We start from the raw sequence: 25,943 nt of genomic DNA, 5'->3' as shown, positions 1-25,943 counted from the left end.
CCTGAATACAGCCAATATAATCACGCCTACACATTCATGTGGTATATTAGTCGGTTTTCCGGCTGCTGGACACAGTACCAACCCCCCGCAACTTAAAGGAACACAGCTTTAATTTGGTTCATGTTTTAAGGGTATTTAGTTCATGGTCAGCTGCTCCAAGGCAGAAACAACAGGGTAGAAGGGGCTGATAGGTCAAAACTGCTCAGTTCAGGGCAGCTGGGAGACACAGCAAGGGAACAGTGCCAGATGAAAGGGGCCAGGAACCCTGTAATACCCAAGGCCACACATCCCCCCAGATACACTCTAAAAGTATGCTTCAATCTTTTGGTGCTACCATGGCAGTCAAGTTGACATAATTAAGCTTACCCCTCAGCATACAGAAAGATGCTTGGGCTGCAACAATAAAAAAGCAGTAAAATAAAAATGATTGGTATTTGAACTATAAAAATTCTCATGCACACATACCAGTATGGGCGGAAGACCAATACAAAGGAGAGGTTTACTAAAGAAAAATGGTGAGACAGGAAGGGTTTTCATTGCTACCGGTGTTGTAATTCTGTAGCACTTGCTACTCTACCTGTACTACATGGGCTACATTACAACTGGGGGCCCTGAGAGACCAAGGCCGAAGGTTCATAAATTTGAGCTTGGTCTAGAATATTTAGCATCTCAGCAGGACCATGTCTCAAAATGAAGTGCCAAAAGGGCTGCATATGTAGCACAGTACACAGGTCCTGAGTTAATCTCTCCCAGAGGATGCCTGCATCCATCCAAGAGGCTCTAGATTAAGTCTGAATCTCTCATCCCCAAAGAAGGTAAAAATGTCAGCAATGCAAGCGAGAAGACTATAGAGTGCTGCAGCATCTGGTGAGTTCAGATCTCTCAGCCGGAATGTGCAATTCCTTGCATAGCCACACAGCAGCAAATAGTATAATGAAACTGGGAGAATTCTGAACCAAAGGTTCACTAACAGCAAACCATAAAACATTTTCTTCACCTTCTTTTCTGTGGCTGCTACTAAACTGACATGAACAATGACTTCACTTACAAATGTCTCATCTGTGTGCAGGGCCAAACTGTCAAATCCAAATAATCTAGAATACTGGGAAGGTGGCCCAAGTGCAGCTAGCCATAAAAACCCTACCAGCTCAGACCCCCTGTACTTATCTGCTGATACTCATAGCAGCCAGAACACTCTAATGACAATTTAGACCCGGTCACTTCCAACTTAAAAGTGGCATCAGCATCCCTGGGGAGCTGCTTAGCAAGGAAAGTTTGTGCCCTTTACAAACTCAGGAGTCACAATCTGCCTCATCATAAGCTCTCCAGGTGACTGTGCGCACCAAGGTCTGGAAAGTTTCTGGTCAACTACTCTTTGTGTGTCGAGGTGACTGTGGGCACCTCACTCAGGGACACCTCCTCTCTAGCCCTTTTTCCTCCACTGGACTGGTGCCACCAATCCTTATGTTCATGATCATGCTGACTCGTACTGTGGGTTGAATTATGTGTCTCAAAAGGATATGTGAAAGTCTTAAGCCCTGGTACCTGTGAGGCAGCCTCATTTGGAAATAGTCTTTTTAAAGACTCAGACAGCGTGAGATTATACTAGAGTGGGCCCTAAATTCCACTTGACTGATGTCTTTCAAAGAAGAAAAGACACACAGACACACAGAGAAAACACCCTGTAAAATTGAAGGCTGAGGTTGGAGAGATGTGCCTACAAGTCAAGGGGTGGCCAGCAAGGCAAGAAACAGACTCTCAGAGCACGAGGAAGGAACCAACCCTGCCAACACCACCTTGAGTTCAGATTTCTAAGGACTATGGGAGAATAAATCTCTGAAGTTGTAAAATATACTTGTGGAATTTTGCTTCTATAGTCCAAGGAGTTTATTGTAACTCTCAGGTTGGACACTGTCCTTACATTGTATATTCTGGACTCTGGGATCCACTCTGTTCTCTGTGTCAGGAAGACAGTGCTCCAAAAGGTTTGGCCTCTTGCTAACTCTTAAACAAGAGTAGCTAATCACTATCAGAGCTGAATGCTCATAAACTGTTGCCCTCAGCTGCCTGATATTCTGGTTCACGTGGTGGCACATCCTAGGAAGTTCTCATCCAAGCCAAGAAGTTTTCAGGTAAAGCCCTAACCAGTCCATGACTTCCCTGGACTGTTCACGTGTGAAGAAAAGACTGCCTTGCTTGCTTTGAACAAAACTTTCAGCTCAAAGTACTTCTTAATTATCTAAGCTGCTTATTACTCTTTGATGGTCCAGTATCCCATTGGCTGGTCTCTTAAGGCCCCGGTTCACCTGGGGTGAAGGAGCAGACGTTACTAGAGTTTGCTTCTCCTTCCCCATTGTGGCCCTTAGTCAAGGGTCAAGAAAAACAAAGGTCACAGAAGCAGGTATTCAGACATGCAACAGCTCCTCGCCTTACAGTTCTACAGCTGAGTTGCTCTATCCCAAGAATTACAGAATAAAGAGAAAGCACAAAGAGAACCAGAGCTCTAACAGACAACCAGGTCTCATTAGTCTCGCTGAACACCAGCAAACCAGATGAAAGACACTGATTCCTCACCTAGGAGGCCCACACTGAGAGCCTGGCTTGACTTACACAGGACTTCAGAGCACTGGGAAAACTGATGTCTCCAAGAAAACCAGATGGAACAAGGTCTTCGGGATAAATGGAGAACGTCAGTCAGAGAGGATTAATAAAGCACTGTTTACAGAAATGGAATCCAGAAATAATGTAAATGCTTTGAAATAAAAATTGGTTAAATAAAGTACAACAATCATGAAGTGACATATTATCTTAAAAAATAAGTTCTTAAAAATACCTATGGGTATAAGGAAATAAAGGCAGAAAAGGTAAAAGTTCTAAAAGTTTATGTTTGTGTACATAAGAATATATGTACACATTTCATACACAGTTGGCACTCTATACTCTTGGGTATGGATTGAATCAACTACATACCACAAATATTTGGGAAAAAATATGCTTTTATTGAATGTAATAGATACTTTTTCTTGTCATTATTCCTACACAAAATAGTTTACAACTATTTACATAGCATTTATATCATATTAGATAATACAATTAACCTAAAGATAGATTATAGGATGTGGCGTGATATGCAAGACATATGCAAATACTAGCAAGACTGACTTTTTATTTCATGGACTCAGGGACCAAGCCAAAGGCTTCATACATGCTAGGCAAGCACTCTACCACTGGGCTATCTCCCCAGACTTCATATGTCCTATTCTACGAGAAACTTGAGCATTCTCAGATTTTGGTATTCTGTGATGGGTCCAGAACCAATCCTCCATGACTAGTGAGGGACAATTAATATACTATATCTTTATCTATCTATCTATCTATCTATCTATCTATCTATCTGTCTCTCTATGATCTGTGTGAGTGGATATATGTCAGATGATGCTAAATGAGGTAAAAAAAATACAATTATAAAGATAAAATATAGATAATGTACTCTCTGAGGGGTACAAAAGATTCTTCTTCATCTTAATTAACTTGTACATGAAGAGGAAAACCCAAGGGGCTTGGAGAAAGTGCTAGACAGAGACTGCTATTGCCAGAAGTGAGGCTCTGCATCAGTCAGTGCTCCTGAGTGAAGCCTGATTTCCTCATCCACAGGGAAATCATAATCCATCTGATCTTTACTTGGCATCATCTCTACTACATTCATACTAAAGTTTTCTTGAGAGCAGTAACACTTTAAACTTACAAGTTTGTAAGCAGCAGTGTGAGCCTTAGAAATGGTTTTCTTTAAAGTAGCAAAACTGTCAAACGAGGAAGAATTGGGAGAGGGGGTAGAATACAAGGCACATACATACAGTTCAATTCTTCAATGCAGAGCATTATTTTTAAGGAAATTAAAATTATGTCTCTTGGAGAGCAAACACAGTGTCTATCACGCAGCCATTTTTTAGTGAGAAGTGTTAGTCTAGAGTAGACTGAAAGGATCTAGAATACAACAGGAAACATCAAAATGCCTCCCACAGAATGCAGGTACACATTTTTCATAAACCATTTTTCAGCTTCAGAAATGCAATACACACTAAACACACACATGCATGCACAAAGAGACATATACAGTAGTTATATACTCATATCCCATATGCATGTGCACACACGTGTGCACACACACAGCATATTTATGCATGTACATATACACCTAAAGACACATAAACACCTCAATCCTCATAGGACCAGCCACCACGTGCTCCCCTTTTCTAACGCAGTCCACCACTTTCACTCATGTCCCACGTGAGAGTCAGCCATGGGCCTTCATGCAGTAATGAAGGGAGGGCAGTGGAGCTTCACACCCATACTTGTTGTGGGATAAACATGTTCTCAAATTAGAATGTTTTCAAATTATTTTTAACTTGATTTAGGGGACACTTTTTTTTTTTTTTTTTAACGAAAGTCATTTAATTTAAGGGAGAAGACACAAAGAGGCCTGAACATGTGGACAGGTTTTCCTTTTAGGTGGGAGAGAGGAAGCTATAGTGAGCATCAATGTTGCTTTCCTTTCCTCTGACACCAGGCAGCCTCCATAGCTCATCCCTGCTTCCCAGACACTTGCTCAGGAGAATCTGGGTGCTTTGCAGACACCCTTCTTCCAACCAGGCCCCTTTTCATCACATCAAGTCAGCTAAATCATCCCTATGATAAAGTACCTTCCCAGTGTCCTGCCTATGAGTGCCTAAAGCCGTTGGGGGATGGTTTCCATCCAAACAATACCTCAGGGGTTGGGAGGACATGGGACTTATAGCCTGCTGAGTATACAGGTTAGGAAGACAAAGTTCTGGAGACAGATAGCTGCGATGGTTAAGACACAATGTGAATGTACTTAATGCCACTTAGAACTGCATGCCTAAAATGAGAACTTTCACGTTACTTTTACCATGTACTTTTTTTTTTTAAGGCTTGGCTAGAATCCTAAGCTTGAGGGACAATACTGCCTGTTGCCGTCAGTGAAACCACCACTCAGGTATTCTCCACTCAGGTATGACCAGCCCCACCCAACTTTATCTCCCGTTTCCTTCAGACTCGCACATAGTGGCTGGTCCTATGATCTGATCATACATATCAGTTGCCAAAATTAAAGCCACAGAGGCATTAGAGCACTCCAACCTCCAAATTACAAAGGAAGGCAAGGGGCCAGAACCTCAAATCAAAACAGTCAAGGGTCACTGTTTGGTAAACAGCATTTAACCCTTCACAAATAGCAGTCTTAAAAGTATTTTCTCTACCTCTGCAGTTCGAAACTGTATTTCTATAACAACCCAGCAAAACCTAAAATATTAACCCAATACAAAAACCAGGACCCCACAGTGAGAATCCTTAAAATCTCTGATGCTGAGAAAGCAACTACTGTGAAGTAATATAATACCAAATTAGTAGCAAGGTAGGCAATATGTAAAAGAAAACCCATGTCTCTGTCTTGCTAATGTAAGGTTTGCATCAATGTAAGAAAGTCACTGAATTCATTCATGTCTTACCAAAAAACACCCAGTGAAGTAAAATCATCCTGGTCTTCACTTACTAAGTGATTTCACTTTGAGGGAAGCAGGCAGTCACAAGTCAAATCTAATCAAACTGAGTAATGAGAGAATATATCTAGCAATCTAAAATTGCTTCTGTGCAAGAAACTTCCTGTAATTTTTATCTATTCTTACACAACATACGTCTGTTTTTCTAAAATTTCACTGGATTGAGTAGTAAATGTACCAAGTACACCACTAATTTTAACGCTGAGACAATAAAGTAACGTTAGGCAAATGTTGCAAAAATAACCTAGAACTTTAATATAGGCACCACATTGCTTCTACCACTGATGACTGATTTTTAGAAAAAAATTCACGTAAAGATCAAATAATTATGGTAAAGAATTTAAGGGCCTTCCCTGCTAGCTCAACCATCTGGGAAGCTAGAGGGAAGTTATGACTTTAAACCTCGTTAGGCTGGGTCCCTTGGTCATAGCAACTGCAAAAAAGCTTCTAAACCCATTCACATATTGCTCCAAAGCACATGGCAAAGACTTATAAGGATGTTTTTCTGAAATTACACATTAAAAAAGCATGGAACGGGACTGGGGATTTAGCTCAGCAGCATAAGCGCCTGCCTCGCAAGCAGGCAGTCACGAGTTCGATTCCCGTACCGATAAAAAAAGGAAAAGACAAAAAAAAAAAAAGCATGGAACGAAGAAAATAAGAAAACAGGAGACTACAATGTGCAGTGGAATAGATGTGCAAGTTAATCACTTGGAAGATTCTTGTTCTTTCAATGAATTATCAGAGGCAGCAAACTGAAAAGTGTACAGCCCTTTCTTTAATAAGTCAACCTGTAAAAGTCATCCTACCAAGGATACTCAAGATGTAGGAACCTGGGGCTATTACATGACCTCTTCCCACATCCTTTCTCTCGGGCACCTCCATGCCAGCGAGTGTCCTGAAGAACATTCAGATCATCAGGAACAGAAGGTATCTTTCTTCTGAAGGACAATAGACTAAACCATGTGATAAGAAGTGGGGTGATGCTAAGACCACTGAATTGATCATTCTTCTTCAAGTGTGGAAAAAAGTCTTTTCACCCCCCCAAAAAGATAATTAAAATAAGTCCACTTTATAAGAATTACTATTTTTGTAAAATGTAGATACTTGTCTCACCATTCCTTGAAAACTTAAAGGACTATGTGCCTCTATACCACAACTTTGTAACAATATTACACAGATCCAAGAATTTGCTATGCCTAGCATCCATGATGTCATTAAACTAGTCAATCTGTTTAGATCAGAAGGCCATGCACCCACCAATAGAGTGGGACACAGTGATGACAGCACATCAGGGATAAAATGCGGATAAACAGCCACTCGGGATGCTTGCCCTTTGCTGGCCTTCTTCTAGCAACACATCCTTCTGCAAAAGTAAGTTTGCCTTGTCCCAAAACTTCCAAAAGTATGGATTCTATTGTCCTGCTTTTGATACCACAAAATTCCTCCCCAATATAAGAAATAAGCCGCTGGAGCATAAGATCCAACACCACCGCCAGGACACAGCCTGATGACTGTGGCACCATCCACAAAGTCCCAGATACTGAAATACCCTGTGAAGTTAAGTAGAAAACACAGCTCTCATCCTGCACATTTAGAACTTCCCCTCGCTAAGGAACCAGGAGATACACAGGACATATTCAGGTACTCCTAGGGAGAAAGGACAAAAGAACTGAGTACACGTGGAGCATGACTATGTTCATTTTGGATGAGGCTCTTATCCCCATCCAAGCTCAGGGTGGCAGGGCATACAACCCCCATTCTCAGCATGCAGTGGGAAAAGTTCTTACATAAGTGGACCTGAGTATAGCAGGCACCTACCTTCACCCGAACTGTCATGTCGGACATGCTGCTCATCATGTCATTGATGGACCGGAAGAGCTGCAGCAAGGATTCCACGAAGTCAGCCTCCCCCTTGTTTTCATACAGTCTGCAAGGAAACACACACAACTGTGGAACCTGTGAGCACACCTCACCATTGCTGGATCCCACATCTGCAAGTCATTCACAGTTGCCGAGGGGCAGGGCAGAGTGAGAGGCCAGCTCCCCCACATCCATGCATCCCTGAAGTAAATCTGGTAATGAGATAAATCCAGATCATTCAGTGATAGAGGCATGTCTCTGAATGAATACACAGACTCATAATGCACTGTTTACTTACTTGTTACTATATGACTTGTAACGACACATTTTATAAATCTAAAAACTACAAAAATTATACATAGAGAGAGGAAGGAGGAAAAGAGGTAAAGACAGACAGAGAAAAACAAAAGTAGACAAGATGTGAAATTCAGCTGTAATCTTACCCCACAGATAATACTATTCATCTAGCATGCTTGGTATCTTGAAACTCATAATGTTATATAATTAACAATTAATTTAATTGGCCAAAATTAGTATGATTTTATAACCATCTGAAAACGACATTGTAAAAAAAAAATTCAAACTTACTTTATTTCAGAGAAATGACACCATATAAATTCATTCATGTTACAGTTAACAGTAACGGCAAAATTTTCAAGAACTGAAGCATATTCAATAAATGGATAATCAGAAAGTTATACACCGGCTATGTGAATGCTAATATGTCCCTAATTGTAAATAAGCTTCATGTAAAAATAATTAGCAGTTACTTCACCTTGCTTAGTTACTGAAAAGCAACACATCTGAATTTTAAAATGTTGCAACTCAGATGTTTTATTAATACAAACTAGTTTTCTGCCTAATTAAAAGTATACTCCACCTGAAAACTTGAATACAATAGAAAATTTTGTAAACCAAGTGATAATTAATTACCCTAGAGGTAATCTTACATTTAAATGAGTCTCATTGTAAAGCAAAAAATGTTGTGTAAAATGGAAAATTACAACCTAGAGTAACTGTTTTGTAAATAAAGGTTTCCAAACAGAGGTTTGCTTAAACATTGCCAAACAATTAAAATTACAAAGTCATGAACTTCTGTGTGCATGTGCCAATGTACTTGGCAGACTAGTGTAAATATGTGGTTAAGGATTCACATGTGCAATCTTCTCACCACCCCGGGACATTCACCAATTTTGGAAGCTGAATCAGATGCAAGACTAAAAGAGCAAATGAAAACCTCTGTAGACCAGAGTGGAATTTTTATCAATATTCAGGAAAAATGACTTGAGTTTGGCAAATGTCGAGGAGAGAAGCGCCAGACAACATGCCATACTCTAAAGAAAAATATATATATAATAATAATAAATAATAATAAAATAAATAAATAGAAATCACTGGAGAAACTAGGGCCAAACAAGTTCAGTCTGAAGCTTACCAAGGCCACAACACAGTCTTAAAGAAGAACAGTCTGAGGTTCAGCCATGCATTCTCAAAGCCGAAAAAGCCAAAACAAGTAATCTCTGAAAGACAGTGTATCACTTGGAACTTGTACAGATTTATACACCCAGTCCTGCCTTCAAACACAAATTACTGAACTCAGCAAAAGTCCAGACCACACAGTAAAATCAAAGAAGGAAAGAAAGACATCAGTAACAAAACTACAGGTGACAGAGACTCTGTAGTTAGCTAATAAAACAATCATATTTTAAAGCACAGAAAATGGAAAGATGGAATTCTGGAAAACAGAAAGATGCAGAAAGCATAAGTTAAAACAGAACATTTTATGGAGAAATCAAACTATAAAAAAGAATTAAATGGAAAATCTAAAATTTGGAATTGAGTAGATACAGTAAAAGACAAAATTAGTGAAATAGAAGATAATTACAGAAACATAACTAGACAAAAGCACAGAGGAGAAAAAAGTTTCTGGGCTATGAAGAGATCTAAGACACATCCAATTCAGATTCCAGAAGAAAAGGTGGGACACAAGTGGCAAATGTAACATTACAATAGAAAATGGCCATAAATTTTCTTAGCCGGATGGAAGACATCAACCCCACAAATTCAAAAAGCAAGTACAGGACAAATAAAAAACAAAGGCATTCCCATGTGATCCACAGCAAGACTGTAGATTACCAGAAAGATGAACTGCTACAGGCATTAAAAGGGGGAAAAAAAGGACATTACTTACCTTCAAGGACATGTCTGAAAGTCAAATTCTCATCAGAAATAATGAAAACCAAAAGAGAATAGAAGGAAGAACATCACTGCCAACCAGACAGCCATATGAAATGAAAACACTCTTCAAACACACTGATGAATCATTTTATATAAACAAAGCCTACCCATAACTTCTACTAAAATGAAATTTTACAGGAAGTTCTTTGACTTCTGGAGAATGACCAAAAGAAAGATGTAACTGTAGGAAACTGAGCAATCACAAAGCATGTCCAACGGATGCTGACCACACAGAACAGTCATGAATGTTGATGAAGGTAAAAGTGATTGTAGAATTAAAATGCAAGACAATACGAAAACAAGAGGAGGGAGGATATGTAGTTAGTATTCTCTTTTATACATTACATGTAGCATTATCAAAGAAATGCCATATTAGCAATAACCAGTAATATCTGTTCTCTAAGTACAACAAGCAAAATTTGTCTTTTTCCTTTAATAAAATTATTTACATACATACAAAATGTGCACAAGTTATAAGTATGAGCTCAAAAATTTTTGTAATATATATACTGTATTTGAACATCATTCAGAACAATAAATATTATCAGTATACTTCTTTATCACTCTCTCTTCTTTCTCCTCCTCTCCAAAGGGAACTTTTCTTCCAACTTCTAAAACCCTATATTAATTTTAAATTATTCTTAATTTTATATAAGAGAGAGCATATATAAAGTACTGTTGTGTCTGGATTGTCTGGGATAATAATTAAAAGACTAACAAAACAATGTTTGGCTAACACATTAACAGATTAGAAAAAATTTAGTACTGAAAAAGGGAAAAAAAGAGGAGGAATACATAAGAAAAATTTCTGAAAGAGAAAATTAATATATAACACAAACTTACAAGAAATACGTAAAATGAGAAAGGATCAAACTGCAGGCACTTGTGTTAAGTTTATCAAAAACAAGGAAATAAAGGCAAGAAGTAGCGAAGAAAAGATGTTATGGTTTATATCTAGATGTCCCCGCAAAGCCTCATGTGCTCAAAGGTGGAACTTTCAATAATGACTGGTTTACCAGGCTTCCTGTAAACTTGCTGTGAGGAGGTAGAATCTGATGGGAAGAGGCAGGTCACCCAGGATATGGCTTGGAAGGGTCATCACCTTCCCCAGCTCGCTCACTCTTTCTCTCTCTCTCTCTCTCCCTCTCCCCGTCTCCTTCACTGTGCTACTGTACCATGCGATCCTACCTTCAAGCCAGCACCCACCTAAGACTACTGAAAACAAACCTTTCCTCTGTGTCTCAGGGACAAGGAAAGTGACTAAAATAGAGGAGTTCTTGCCCACAATCTCCTGATATTAACTGTCACAAAAGGTTACTAGGATGGCAAGTTGCAACAGAAGCTACTGCAATACGGTACTTCTACCAGGACATCCACTCAGCAACTGTCTAGTCAACCTCAAACTGAGGTCACCATTTTCTAACCATGTGACCGGGCTTACAGTTTCAAACAGCTCAGGTAATCACCCTATTTTGGTTTCAGAACATCCCTTTGCCTTAATCTCTTTACTTATGTCCATAGTTTACTAAGAAATGCATGATCTGGTTGCAGCACTCTGCTATTCCCATTGCAATGGAATTCAAAAATAAGAAGCATTATTTCCTTAAGAATCTCTCTTTTTTCTTTTGGCTGATATATATGGTGACCTGAAAGGAACTTCAAGCAAAAACAAAAAGCTCCATAGGGACCTGAGGACTCTGGTGTGGTACATATACTAACCCATCTGCACTCCATCTCCATGGATTGCCTTTTTCTCACATGGTGATTCTTCTCTTGGGCAAACTCCCTCTTGCTGACTGAGCTCCCTTTTTAACAGAGCTCCTCCTAAACTTTATTTAGGAAGTTCTAGAACGGATCTTGCCCTGAAAGGTAAGGCAGACCTCCTGTGGGCTGTATTTTGGGTGAATACTACTTCCCTTAAGGGTCTCTTTTGGCAGGTGCCATTTGTTCTCTGAGAGATGAGTTTAGGTGAAGGTAATTTTTGCTGTGAGTATTGGCAGCAGCTCTGGCAGAATTTAATTCAAAGCCGTCAAGGTAAGCTGCCGGTGGCAGTACCGGGCAGAATTTAATTCAAACCTGTCATGGTAAGTTTCTTCTGGATTTCCAAAGGATAGCACTGGTGAGGACTCTCTCTGCCTCTCCACTGTTGACTGGCAGGCACTTCTCCTGTGCTTTTTAATGTAATTGAGTCCATGGTATCATCTTGTGGACTTTTTCTGGTTAATATACTTTTGTTTTTATGCACCTGACTTAATTTTTTTCCTTTGACCTGCACATCTAATTTAAAAGTTTCTGGTGAACACCTTTAAGGTAATTCTTAAACTGCAATCATAAAATAAACATGTAACGGCTTTTTGTTTCACTTTCTCCTTCCTTCTTTTCTCTATTTGAATCTGCTTTATTCTAATATTAATTATTCAAGATTCTTGGATGTTTATTATTAATGCTAATGTTAGTTAAAATCTAAACATCTGAAAGTTGACTCCTAAATTCCTAAAAAAATATGAGTGAATGAATGAATGACTGAGTGAATAAAGAAGAGGTTTTTTGAAAAACCACACTGCTTTGGGAATTTTTTACCCAATAAATTAGATCAGTATCTTTCAGAAGATGTTAATTTTTTCCATTTGTCATAAATATACTTTCCACATAATTGTCTATTTGTAAACTGATAAATTCATATAACTAGATTGCTTTTTCTAAGCAGTATATTGATAAAATAAAAGAAAGATATCCAGAATTATCAGCCTATAGTTATGCCTAGATTTCACAGCTAATCAGGATTACATTTATCTCTGCTGGATGTTTGAAACACAAGTGTAAGTCTGACCCATGAACAAATAAGAAAATGAAAGTACAAAGTAATATTCATTGCTGTCTGTATATGAACACCTTAAATTTAAAATGTTAGCCAGGCGTGGTAGTACATGCCAGTAATCCCAGCACTTAAGAGGCTGAGGCAGGTGCATCACTATGAGTTGGAGGCCAACCGGGGCTACAAAGTGAGTTCAAGGCAAGCTTGAACTACATAGTGAGACCCTGTCCCCAAAAAAAACAAAAAAATTACTTTTTCCTTGATAAGAAATAAGTTATATTACAGATTATCTCAGATTTCATAATTTAGTAATAATTGCTTTAAACATAAATCAGATGAATGCAACTGGACTGAATCTTTTCAAATAAACTTAAGTAATTTAAGCCTTAAATTTATGTTACCTTAAATAAAAGACAGAAAACATCTGAATCATTTCTAATTAAAATACTGAAATATCAATTGATAAATACAAATTCAAATACTCCTGATTTCTTAAATTTTAGAAAAGATAATATATAATTGGGTCTGTTGACACATTTTTCACAAATAGTATTTGGAAATAAAAACCAAAATTGCTTTCTTTCAGGTCTTCATTACAAAGCAGTTACTCAACTTAAAATTCTAGTTAGTATACAAAGATCACAAAATGAATTTAAAACATGTTTTGATAAGAAAAAACCGTAACACATAAACCACACCCTTTTAATGAGAGTAATTCATGTAAATTCAGAGGATTTTGTGTTTGCTTTGTTGTTATTGTTGTCTTACTGTTTTACTTGGGCCTGGGCATTGCTATCCAAGGCCTCATTTGCATAGTAGACAAGTACTCGACCAATGAGCTACACTCAAAATGTACATTTAAAAGAATGAGGCAAAATGAAACCAATAATTGGAGAGAGAAAGAGATAAAAACAAAGTTATGAGTATGAAGGCACATAGTTTATTTTTAAAAAAGGTTAAAAAATTACAAGGTGAAAAAAGGATTTTTTTAATGTAAGACAACAAACTTTATCCTAAAATAAACGGGTTAGATTGTTCCAAAACTGAGAGAGAGAGAGAGAGAGAGAGACAGACAGACAGACAGACAGACAGACTGACAGAAGAATGGAAGGAAGGAGGGAGGGAGGGAAAAAAGGAGGGAGGGAGAGAAGGAAGGAAAATCAATCAATTGATTGCCAGAGGAATACTGAAGACTTAAGCAAGTTAGAGTTTCTGAACAAATTGTAGGAAATTTTCAAGGTTAAAACTTTAAAAAGGAAGTTTGTTTGTGACTATATTGACAAATTGTGACAAACTGACTATAGGTTTTTAAAAATACTCATAGGTCCTGGATATGATAGTACACCACTATGTTCCCAAGACTCAGGAGACTGAGGCAGGAGGATCACCATGCATTCAAGGCTAATTTAGGCTTCATAGTGAGTTCAAGAGCACCCTAAACCACACAGCAACACTGTCTCAAAAAAAACCAAACCAAATCAATCTAAATGTACATATACATATGATTTTCTAAAAAGTGAACATTAACACCTCAATGTAAAACCAGATTCTAATTTTCTACATTTTCTTAAAATAGTGATCTTCTCTCAGTAAAATTTACAACAATTGGCTGAGGCAACAAAGACTGTATTTTATTAGATAATTTCTTGTGTATTGTTTAAAGTCTTTAGTTTGACAGTTTCTTAAAACATTTATTTATTTTAAAGTCTTCCAAGTTATCACTTTGTAACTGGTTAAATCTGGCCTATAACTCTGGTTAAACGAGTCATTATTATTTTCTGACAATGTTTTGATATATTTATAAACATAAATATTCTAAATATTTCTATATATTCATACATATACTAATGTTACACAAAATTTACAAAAGCCCAGTGACCCATGCTGTCGTGACTGTCCCTTTAAAATGCTGTGATAAAAATAACTAAGTTTTCTGGTCAACTGTTAAACTCACATCAAATTTTAATCATGACTATTGCATATCTACAGTTCTGATTCTTCCCTCAAGTTTGTGCAACTAGTCATAAAAAAGGAGTGTAATAAGTACTCTTAATTACAATTTTCTCATAAAATGAAGCTTATTTTAAAAAATTGATTCTTATTTGACTATCGTGTGTAAAAATTATTGTAACTATAATGAAAAATGCAACATTATTTGGTTCAAGTTATTAAACAAAATGTTTTGCTCTTCTTGGTTTTGTTCTACAATTTCTCTTTTAAACTTTATGGCTCTGGTATGTGAAAATTATGCCCAAGCACAATTCCTGATATAATAACCTGGTCCTATACTAAGGTAGTAATTAGTGTGTACAGCACAGGCAAAATCAAACTTAACAATGGACCCCAGGTACACTTTGCCTGAGACCCACTCCTCTTTCTAAACCTCCAATATGGCCAATCTGACTCAGAGTCACCAGCACCTTGACCCCCAAAGGGGAACCAGACCACAGCAGGAAACAGTGAGACATCTTTGCTTTAGGGTCACAAAGAGCCTTCTAGTTCTTGGAAACCACAAAGCGTCCTGCTCTCACCCAATTTCCTTAACATATTGACTTGAGCCTCAAAGACATGGGCCTACCCTCACCATATTTCCTTAACATGCTGACACAGCCTAAAAATATGCTCCTGGCATTATCACACTTCCTTAGACATTAAGCTAGAAGAGCGTACACCTAACTGCTTCAAAATAACGGAGGGGAGGCCCATGGTTAGTATGATCTTTGCATTACTATTCAATGTAATTATTAGCATTGCAATTTTGACCCACATCCCATCATGGGGTTTAGTAAGCATGCTGATTTGGTCCAGGCCCAAATAAGATCAGAAACACCCCATCCTGGTGTGAGGGTAGAGATTCTCAATTAATAACAGAGTCTAGTTAGTTGCTACACTCCAATTTCTATGAAAACAAGAGAAAATGGAACCATAAAACACTGCTGTTGGCATTTCTGGCGCTGCCCAACCTCAGTTCTATGGAGTGACCATTACTGACAGTCACCATCTCTGAGCTCTGCCTGTTTAAAACTTTCCCAAGCACACATTAACCTCATACTTAAAACAGACTGGGGCTGGTCTGAGTCAAAATATTCACTGGTCCATTTCTACTGCTTTCCTCTCATAAATCTCCATCTTTCTTACAACTGCTGTATCTCCTGCTCACTATTTTGGTCAGGACACAAAGAACTGAATACAGGCTGAGATAAGACACCTCTCTGGTAATAAAACCAGCAACAAGGAAAAGTTCTTTTCAGCAAGGAGAAAATTAAATCCTATCTACCAGATGGTTTGTCAGTATTTTCAGAGGGGAAAAAAAATTTTAACTCAAAGGGGAAGAATGAGGGGGAGGGGGAGACCATGAAAAAGGTCAAAACTAAATGTAATTACAATGTTAACCCTACACAAAGCAATAAAACCAGAAGACTATGAAGAAAAGACATGAACGTGTGTGTTGTAGTCAGGGATAGCAAGCAGAACAATATACAGGACATAGAATTTATAACATTTATTTTATGATGGTCACCCTGAGTTAAACATAACAATGTTCAAGAAATCTGTCTACAACACTATAAAGATTTAGAAAATTCAGCCAAGGGATTTTCTAGACCCCACAGCAATATCTTGCATGAGTACAGCTGAAGACCTAGAGCCAGACTTCCGGGAGAACATGGCAGATAGATAACAGCAGCTACGGAGGCTCTCTGAGATAGCCAACTTAGATTCCAGGAATGGTGCAGTGTGGGGAGTCCTAAGCAAAGGGAGATATACCCTGCCGATCCAGGAACGAAGTAAGCTGAGAGAAACCAACTAGAAATGCAATCCCGGTACTATGACTAGGACAGCTAAAGTCTCAGTGCCGAAGCTGGAACCCGTGCCTCTGGAAATTGCGGCTTGAATTTCCTGCCACTGCTGCTGCATCTGAATCAGCACAACAGGGATAGAGATGCGAAAGCTCTGAGAGCGGGAATCTGCGAAACAAATTGAGACCAGAGCTGGCAGGGAGCCCTGCATCGATCTGCAGTGAGAGGAATGGGGACCCTTCCATAGACTAGGAGGCTCCAACAGAGGACATTCTGGGACCAGGTAGACTAGCCGGAACAGGACACTGCAGTGACTTCAGTCACATACCCCTCTGAAGCGGGATTGGTGGGGAGCACTTAACCTTGGTGACGCCGCAGACTAAGACCCAATAGGCTAGCCCAACCAGGTCATGTACCTGGCAGTGCACCCTAATGCAGGGAAGCCTTCAGCAGGTTGACTGACCTGGAGGGGTAGGCCCAGCATAGGCTGCCCAGCTCTGTGTCTCCCTAGTACACTGCAGTGGGCAGGAACATCTAGCCGGTGCGATTCAAACAAACTGTAACCAACAAAGAAAAAAACTGGGCCTCCTATATATGCTTGAATAAAGGAACAAAAAATATGTGAAGATAGAGCAATAAGAAAGGGTCCTCAATCCCCAATCCTGAGAACACTGATCCAGGAAAGGGAAATGCAAAGGAGAATGAGGACAGAAAACATGCAATATCAGACATGGCAGCAACAGATGTAAAGCGTTATCTCTGGAGCCTCACAGACGAGTTCAAAAGTGAAGTATTTAACCAAGTAAAGTAAGATATAAGTAGAATAGTTAAAGAAATGCTAAGCACCTCCCAAGACAAAACAGATGGTGGAATGGAAGAACAGAAAAAAAAGGGGAGAATTGTTTGATGGAGAAAATAAAGAAAATGTAGAATACATGAAGCAGGTTCAAAGAGATTACCAGGAAACTAAAAACTCTATTGAAAGCTGGGATAACACCTTGAAAGAAATGAAGGATAGATTATCTGAACTGGAGGACAGATTTGTAATGTGGGAGCATGAAAGGAAAAACTTCTTAAAAATAACAAGGAAATAAGCAGTAACAATACAAAGGCTAGAAGATAATAAGAGGATCTATAACTTAAGAATTAAGAATGTAAAGCAAGAAGCAGGGATACAAACAAATGAACTACAAAGGCTATTCACAGAAATAATCAAGGAAAACTTCCCTAATATGGGAAAAGGTACTCAGATCTATGACACATATAGGACCCCAGTCACCTACAACCCAAACAGAACTACACCCAGGCATGTAATAATCAAAATTCCAGAAATCCAATGTAAGAACAGAACATCAAAAGCTGTCAGAGACAAGAAACAGATCACTTACAAAGGAACACCCATCAGAATTATAGCAGACTTCTCGGCACAAACCATCAAATCACAAAAAGCGTGGAGCAAAATAATTGAAGCTCTAAAAAACAATAACCTCCAGCCAACACTGATATATCCTGCACAACTATCCCTAGAAATTAATGGAGAAACAAGGTGCTTCCAGGATAAAAAGGAACTAGGGGAATTTGCAACCACCAATTCAACTCTACAGAGAATACTGCAGGACATTCTAAAAGAGAAAAATACCAAGATTCCAGAAGAGTGGCAGGCAGGCCACAATGAATGGAGCAGAAAGTAAAATGAAGACAAACTGACAACTAATGACAGAAAAAGAGATCAACAGAAATGAGGCAGAGAAGGTTGGATGGTATGAACAGCTATTTTGGAGAAAACAAGACATCATAATAGCTAGTGCTGATTTAATATCATCTTGTTTTGAAGTCCCATCAAGCTTTTGTTCTTCTGTCTCCATCGGTCTTAACATGTTGTATCTTACTGGGTTTTACTATATGTGATAATATAAACAAAAACTTGCATAGACAGAAACCATTGTTCATTTTCTGTTAGTTGGTTCTAAATACCCTGTAATACTGTCATTCTCTTGAATGGTTTTACATTGTCTTGATATGTTTGATGCTACAGTAAACGAAGTTATACTCAAAGATTTCAAGGAAAGAGACACTATGGTAATTACTTTTATGTCAGGATATAAAAGTGGTAAAACACTATTTTGCTTAAATGGTTACGTTCTGACCTGTGCTGTTTTGTTGTTATGTTTTCTTTTATCTCAATCTCCTTTATTATTCTTTTTTTTGTCATTTTAATTAAGGAAAAAATAGCAGGTTATATTATAGTAACCCACTTTGATTTCCTATTAATTTGATTTGAAACCCTGTATTGCTCTCACCATCTTGTTCTGACTGATTTTACTCTATTCTGTTTTTGTTTGATAATACCAAGTTTGAGAGTAAAGGCAACAACTGTGAAGACAAGATTCACTATGATGCTCATTCTGGTTTGACTATTATCTTCTTTTGAAGTCCTGCAATATCTCCAATGTTTTGGTTTTATTGGTTTTGTTCTTTTTGTTTTGTTCAATTTTATTATAACTGATGATATAGGCAATTCTTTTTAAGATAGCAAGAAGCATTATGGTAACCATTGTTGGATCACCTTGTATTCTGTTTTTACATTATGTACTATGTCCATCCTTTTGATTTGACTGACTCTGTTTTGTTATGTCACATTTGGTTTTATTCTCTTCAAAAACAAAAAGTAATAGAACCATAGGAGTAATAAAACCCAAAATGTGTAATTGTCATTGTAAAAAAGAGAGGAAAAGAAAGTGCTCTAAAGGATATAACTGCATGTATATTTAAGTGTATAAGATAGACAACCATGTTACTGAGTTTTTGTTAGATCATTGAACAGAACTGTTTGCAGTTTCACTGTTTGAATGTCCACTTTATATGCCTTAATTTTGTAACTTGAACAACTATTTCTAAGATGACAATAAGTAATCTATTAACGAGTGATTTCTTATTGTTTTTTTTTTGAAATTCCATATAACTTGTATCCGTTTTCTTTTTTTTCTTCTTCTTCTTCTTTTTCTCCTTAAATAAACTTTAAAAAAAAGTCCTAAGCCATGACAGTGTCCCCCATGAGTCCATCTGGAACCCTAGAGACCACGACAATGACTCATGCAAATCTGCTTTACAGACCTACACTGAGAAGGCCCAAAAGCCATTTGTGGAAGCTAGAAAGTCTATGCTAGTGGGGTGAAGGATCTGTGCCAGTAGGTTTAGGATTCTGCAGTGGAGCCAAGAAACAATGCTCAAAATAAGGAACAGGGTTCCCCTGAAAAGTACCACAGCCATCCTCAGCAAAAGTAAGGTCCTGAGCTCCTCCAACGATGAAAACAGTGGCATACATGTCAGAAAGAGAGTCATGAGCTCTCCAGGAGATTAAACAGCACACATCTTCCCATAGTGACTACCACAAAAGACCCCTGCCAGAACCCCAAGCTTTCACACACGCCAACACTGTAAAAAGGTACTTACACCAGTGTATCTGACTAGCAATTACTGTGTTGAATCTCCAATACATATTACACTTGCCTAATTGCTGTGGCCAAGGATTACTATTTCAAATATCTGGTGTAATCCTCCTGATTTTCATCTCTAAGCAGCTCTCCTTGCTTTAACCTTATGAATACACCCATACTAATTTAACATGATGTGCATGTTCCCATTGGAATAGTCTCTATTTTTAATACAATGTAATTCCCAAATCAGTATCATTATTTCTCAGAGACATACTCTGAGTTTTTGCTATTTAGGTAGACAAACCCAATATATTTCTTAATTACATTATATGTAAGTGAATGAAATGCTTAAAGTATTTTCAGAATGGGGTTAAATAAAAATAAAACTATATACTGCTTGGAAGACGCACATCTTAAATATAAAGGCCCAGAAAAGTTGAAAATAAAACAATTAAAACTGTGTTGTTTGCAAATACTCATCAAAATAAGGCAAGAGACTAGAGAGCATGGCAAAGCAGTTGGGCAACTGGACAGGACCTGCCCATCAGAGAGAGCTGTCAAGTGCAGCGCAGATGCAGGTACAGAACAGTTTCCAAATCCTTCACAGGATGGCCTGCATCTGATGCAGAATGGAAGTGTACAACACGAGAACCACTGTCCTTGACCACTGTCATTTTTCTCCAGCAGCCAGGGCATATTTTCTTGTTCTTCAAAACATGTCTTCGCTCTTGTTTTCTCTCTATTATGACCTTTAGTAAATGTTAAACTTCTACATTCTCCTGCTATCTTGTCCAATTCTTTGAACAGGACACCAAAAACCTGAAAGAGATCTATGGGCACACCAGCAGCCAGTAATAAAATCATAAACTTTTCATATCAAGAGTGAATCCTAAGACATAACAATTATAAATTTCTAGCCCTATAATAACACTGTCATAATCTATAAAGCATAATTAATGAACCTTTAATATTCTTCTACCAAGAACCTCTCAAGGATAAAAACGTAATAATCAGTTTTTCTGAGGCTAATTAACATGTTACTACATGTAAATGGTTAGCTTTTTGCATAAATCTCTTTAAAGCAACTTGCTATGATGAAAGAGTACTGGAGAAGTCTGGTTTTAACAAAAAAAAGGAAGAAGGACTGAACTAAGAGACTTATTGATAAATAGAGGAATAAAACCTTCTTATTCCTTGCTTTTTGATAAATAAATAGTCACTAACAAGGAATAACATGATCTTTGTCTTTTAACTACCTTTCACTTTGTGACCCAAGCTGTAATTTTAAGTCAGAACTGTATAACTTGTTCATGAGCAATAATTAATTATTCACAAAGCTAACACCAGATGACAGGCAAAAACTACAAAACACAGAAAAGCAAGAAGCCAAATGTAAATAGATTTTGCCATCTGATTCAGTAGGGCTGATGCGGAATGTGTCTGTTTTCTGGCTTCCAGCTAATTTGATCTGCCTACATAGAAAACACAGATAAACAAAAACCAGAGGAGAAGAACTCTTTGCTGCGAAGAATGTGATGGTGGGTTCCCTACTAACCAAATGTTTTGGTCCATAGTTTCTAAACTTCTGTTCTCATTCAAGACAAAAAAAAAAAAAAAAAAAAAAAGCGCTTTTAAACAAAACAAAAAGTATGGAATTGCATAGCAATAAAAATAGTAAGATAACTATGATCAGTTTCAATATCTGCATCTCCCAAGTTTCACCTCTTTGTTCTTTGAAAGAGTAATTATTGTCAATTATCCCAAAATTTAACAAAGCTACTGCATTATATGAAAACACAGCAGACCACGGTGAAAGAAAAAAAATAATAGATCTCAAAAGTTTTTCCAACTGCAAAAGGAAAAATACACTTACTTGTCAATCCAGCTGTGAGCACAATTGTTTTTCTCCCAAGGTAATAAATATGTTGAAGGTAAGAAAATGAGGGCCTCTGTTTTGTTTTCTTCCACACCTCTGAAAACAGCCCACACAAGGCCTGCTTAAGGCTTGTTATAATCCAATATTCTAGACATCTGTGTGGGATACCAGGCTGCTGCTTAAGGAATCTGCTCAGAATAGGAATCTGAATGCCTCTGCAATCAGGTCCTTCATGTAAGAGTGAATGTCAAGGCAGGACAATGAGGACTTGGAGTGACCAGGACAACAAGGAGCAAAACCAAGAGTCCGGCCCTATTATCCACAACTTTAAAGTGAGTTTTCTCCTCCCAAACAATCAATAAGGTACTAACACATCTTCTCACCAATTTTAGTCCCACAGATTTAAACAGAAAAAGTATTTATCACACCCACAATTGTGGTTATAATTGCATTCTGCGTATCACAAAGGATGTATGTCCTACCTTCCCCTCAAAAATCCTACTAGGCAGCCAAGATCCATATTTAAGAGGGGGGAAAAATGAAGTCACGAAACAATTAAAATCTGAGATACTGTCAGGTTTGAAAAACTTCTGTATGTACAGAGGCAGGGACAAAGGAGAGGGGAGAAAAGGGAAAGAAAGGAGGAAATGTGAGAGTGGAAGGACAAAAAAGATCATGACTATTAATACAAACACGAACCCTAGGTACTGGCTAGAAAGGCTAGGGATGCTGAGACAGGGACTGTGATAGCTACTACGATATTTCCTTGTCTTTTAGAGATTACTGCTCCTCACTTTGTGTCCTGGACAGGTCTCAGCTCTTCTGACAAACAAGTTACCCTAGCAAAGAATCTACTTCACAGTAGCTGTGGATCAAGATGTTTCCTCCTGGTTCCTAGCTGGGAACCAGTTATCCTGGTCTATGTCCAGCAGATAAAAGAAGGCAGGCCTGAGCACTTTAAGAGTGTTTCCTGAGTTATGTGCAAAAGTCAACAGAGTACTTCACCCAGTCTTATGTAACTCAGTGGCATAAACATTTGTTAGGATCAACCAGGGCTCCAGTGATTTAACATTTAAAAGATACTTGTGACAGGAGTGTTACTAATAGGAAACAAAGGCTCCAGTAAGCCTCCTTAAGAAGGATTTAGAACCTTAAATGGGTTAGGGAAGGTCTAAGCGTTCAGGCAGCATAATGCTTGAATTAAAAGTATAAGGAAGAAAATGCTAATTCTCTGCCCAATACCTATTTCTCCCAGTAACTATAGTTTTGTTGAGCAGTCATCAACTCATCTACAATACCCTTCCAGCATCCCCTGTAGCTTCAGTAGTCACATGACATAGTTCTGCCAATGACAGGAGGCCTTTTGGAAGGCAAAGGGCTGGCATAGCTGTGACCCCTTTGCTTTCCCTTCCTCACTAAGAGTGTAGATGTGATGCAGGAGGGGCAGGAACCATCTTGGGATTAGAAGATACACAAACAGATCCTTATGATGGTAAAGTATACAGCAAAAAGGAGCTAAGAACCTACGTATACCGTGGGACAATTTCATAAGATCAGATGCTTCCTCTGAGCTCTAAGCTGAGTGCAGGAGAAAAAAAGAAGTGAACCACATCTGTTGAAACCCCATAAACTGGAGTCTACAGTTGCATACAACAAGTAATATTCCTAACAATTATGTGACTAATCAAACTAAGACAATTTTATAAAGCATGAGTCTTAAGATCTTAAGCCATTTGTAACTTGAAATTGAAAGAGGAAGACAGAGAAATAATGTATCACTGGTCTACCCGAGTGACCTCAATCTTTTCCCAAGCAGCACTGTTATCCAAAAGACTTAATACCATATTTACTACAACAGAAACACAGATCATCAATAAATATTTGTTTTAATGATGAAGCCCTGGACATCCTCGGTATAATTAGAGAAGAGATGAGTATCACAAATTGCAAAACATGAAAATTTTTCAAATAAAACGTGAAGAAACCACATGACAGGACGACTGCCTTCTTTCAGGTTCAATTTTTCACCCTAGTGTAGATTTATGGCTTACAATAATTGGAAATTAAAAATCATTAGGGAAAATATAAAAGCGAGGCACTAGATGACGGCGGGGAAGGGGAGTCCAACAAGTTCAACTGCACAGAATTAACATTATTGAAATAATACAAAATGTAAGGAAACACCCTAATTTACCTTGTCTTTTCATCCTAACAATGTGAAAATCACAGGTGGCTCAGACTCTTAGGAAAAAGAAAGCATTTGTCCACACTAAGAGTCGCAGCTTAGTCTGTTTTGTATTATTTAATTTCAATATACATGAAGGTATGGACAGAGACAGCTATTTTGAAGAGAACAAGAGACATTATAGCAGCCATTGTTGATTTTCCTATAGTCTGATTTGGAAGACCTGTAATACCTTCATTACTCTGTTCTGATCAGTTTTATACTATTTTGTTTTGTATGAGTATGTTGTGTGTGACGATATAGACAACTATCTAGAAGCAAACAAGAAACATTATGGTAGCCACTATAGAGCTCCTGTTGTCTTGCTTTCAAATCTGTGTCACTTACATTGTTTTCTTCTGATCTGCTTTGTTCTGTTTTGTTATGTTTACTTTTAAACTTTTTAAAGAATAAATTTTTAAAAAGTCACAGCTATCTATAAAAGATACAATAAACAAGCAAGGAGATCTTAGTTAAGGATAAAAGGCCGATCCCTGGGGTTTTCATATACAAAATGGTAGCACAGAGAATGCTGTTTAAGTCATCATCCAGTGTGAACAGAGGCACTCAGTGTTTTCACCAGCAACAAGGGTCTGGGACCCCAGGTCAATGATGGCTACTGCACTGCAACTGCTACTGGGCTATCCATACTCAAAAATAGGTTTCTATGGCTTTATTTCTAGAAAGGTGTAGTTAACAGTAAATATGAATCCTTTCCCTATGTGCTTGGCCCTTCTGGACATGTTTGCCCCAAACAGATGAAAATAAAGTATGAAGGAAACAGGAAAGTACTGATTTGGGTCCACTCTGTTTCAGTTCAACATTTTCACTGATAATGTGTCAGGAGTACTCTGCTCTTCAAAGGCAAGATAAGAAATTCTCTGACTCAGAGGAACATGGGTTCCTGAATCCCACCTGGTATGGTTTGAGTCTAGAGGTCCACTAAAAGCCTCATGCAGTCATGGAGACGGGTATCTAGACTCATCGTCCAATGCTGGGATTGTAAGTATGGGTGCTATACCCAATTCAGTGTGGCTTACATACATATAAGAAACAGAAAGAGTCTTCATTCGGTGCTCCTCTCCCTTTTTCTCTTGTTGCTTGTGGAGTTTTTCACCACCATGAACTGCTGCTCTCTGCTATGTGCCTCTCTGCTTTGGAACTGGCTGATTATGGATGGAAATCTTAACAAACTGTAAGCTAAATAAACCTTCCGTTCTTCCTTCATTTTGGGTGTTGGGTATTTTATCCAAGCAACCAGAGAAAAGTAACCAAGACATCATTTTAGTATGTAGAAGTCACCACACAAAGAGCATCAACCTACCATGATTAACTAATACTGCTCAGAGCAGGTAATTCACAGAGTCATCCTCTGAAACAAGCAGTGAGTCCACTGCAATATGCTAAAGTTCAAAAGAGTCCATTTCCACATTTCTGCAATCATAAAGTGAAATACTATGGGCCAAAAGAGGTGCCTTTGTTTTAGCACCATAGCTCTTAATATCATAAATATTAATATATAAAATGTCAATATGCTCTATAAAGTAATGAAATCATAAATACCTCCAATTTTCCTTAAGTTCAAAAATAATTCCTAAATTAATCCAGGTAATATTAAAATTTCACTAAGCTAAAGTACGTGGGTGTCCTTTTACATGAATACTGCATACAAAGGAATAATTCTGCAGAAATAAAACATTCTGGTTAAACAAAAAGAAAAGGAAGAAGCCTCACAGCCTTCCCAATTGAGACAACTTCCCTGGATAGTGACTTTTTGCTGTTGTCGCTTGCATCATTTTTGTTTGTTCTTCTGGGGATATTTGCTATATAAAAGAACTACAGAGTGCCAATGGACACCTGTCCCGGTGTGTGCAGGATGATGGATATTTTCAGCAGTGTGTGGCCTACAAGCACATGTCCAGACCTCACATCAGTGCATCCTCCTCAGAATCTGCCCTGAGCTGCAGAAGAAGCAATTAAAAGTTTCTATTTTATGAGAGTAACTATTAGTGCTCTGTCATGCTAGAAAGGAGCAGGAAGAAGAGAGAGAAGAGAGAAGAGCAAGAGATAAAGAAAAGGGAAGATGTGCAGGATGGTCTGCATCTCTTGGGATACAT

The 25,943-nt window shown here is 38.1% G+C and overlaps 1 protein-coding gene across 3 annotated transcripts in view; it reads right to left on the bottom strand.

Annotated features, from left to right (window-relative positions):
* Dock1 (dedicator of cytokinesis 1) overlaps positions 1–25,943 on the bottom strand; it is a 516,033-nt gene that overhangs the window by 369,193 nt on the left and 120,897 nt on the right. For all 3 annotated transcript variants that reach the window (XM_013143418.3, XM_063244929.1, XM_003479612.5), the window contains exon 23: positions 7,398–7,506. In XM_013143418.3, coding sequence (XP_012998872.1) covers positions 7,398–7,506 — 109 coding nt within the window. The remainder of the gene's footprint in view (positions 1–7,397; positions 7,507–25,943) is intronic.

This window comes from Cavia porcellus, unplaced genomic scaffold (assembly GCF_034190915.1).
Source record: "Cavia porcellus strain 051 isolate PalLab524CR breed Dunkin Hartley unplaced genomic scaffold, mCavPor4.1 scaffold_2, whole genome shotgun sequence".
In the NCBI taxonomy this organism is placed as follows: Eukaryota; Metazoa; Chordata; class Mammalia; order Rodentia; family Caviidae; genus Cavia; species Cavia porcellus.
Note: the sequence above shows the minus strand (reverse complement) of the source record. Positions and strands in the feature narration are given on the sequence as shown.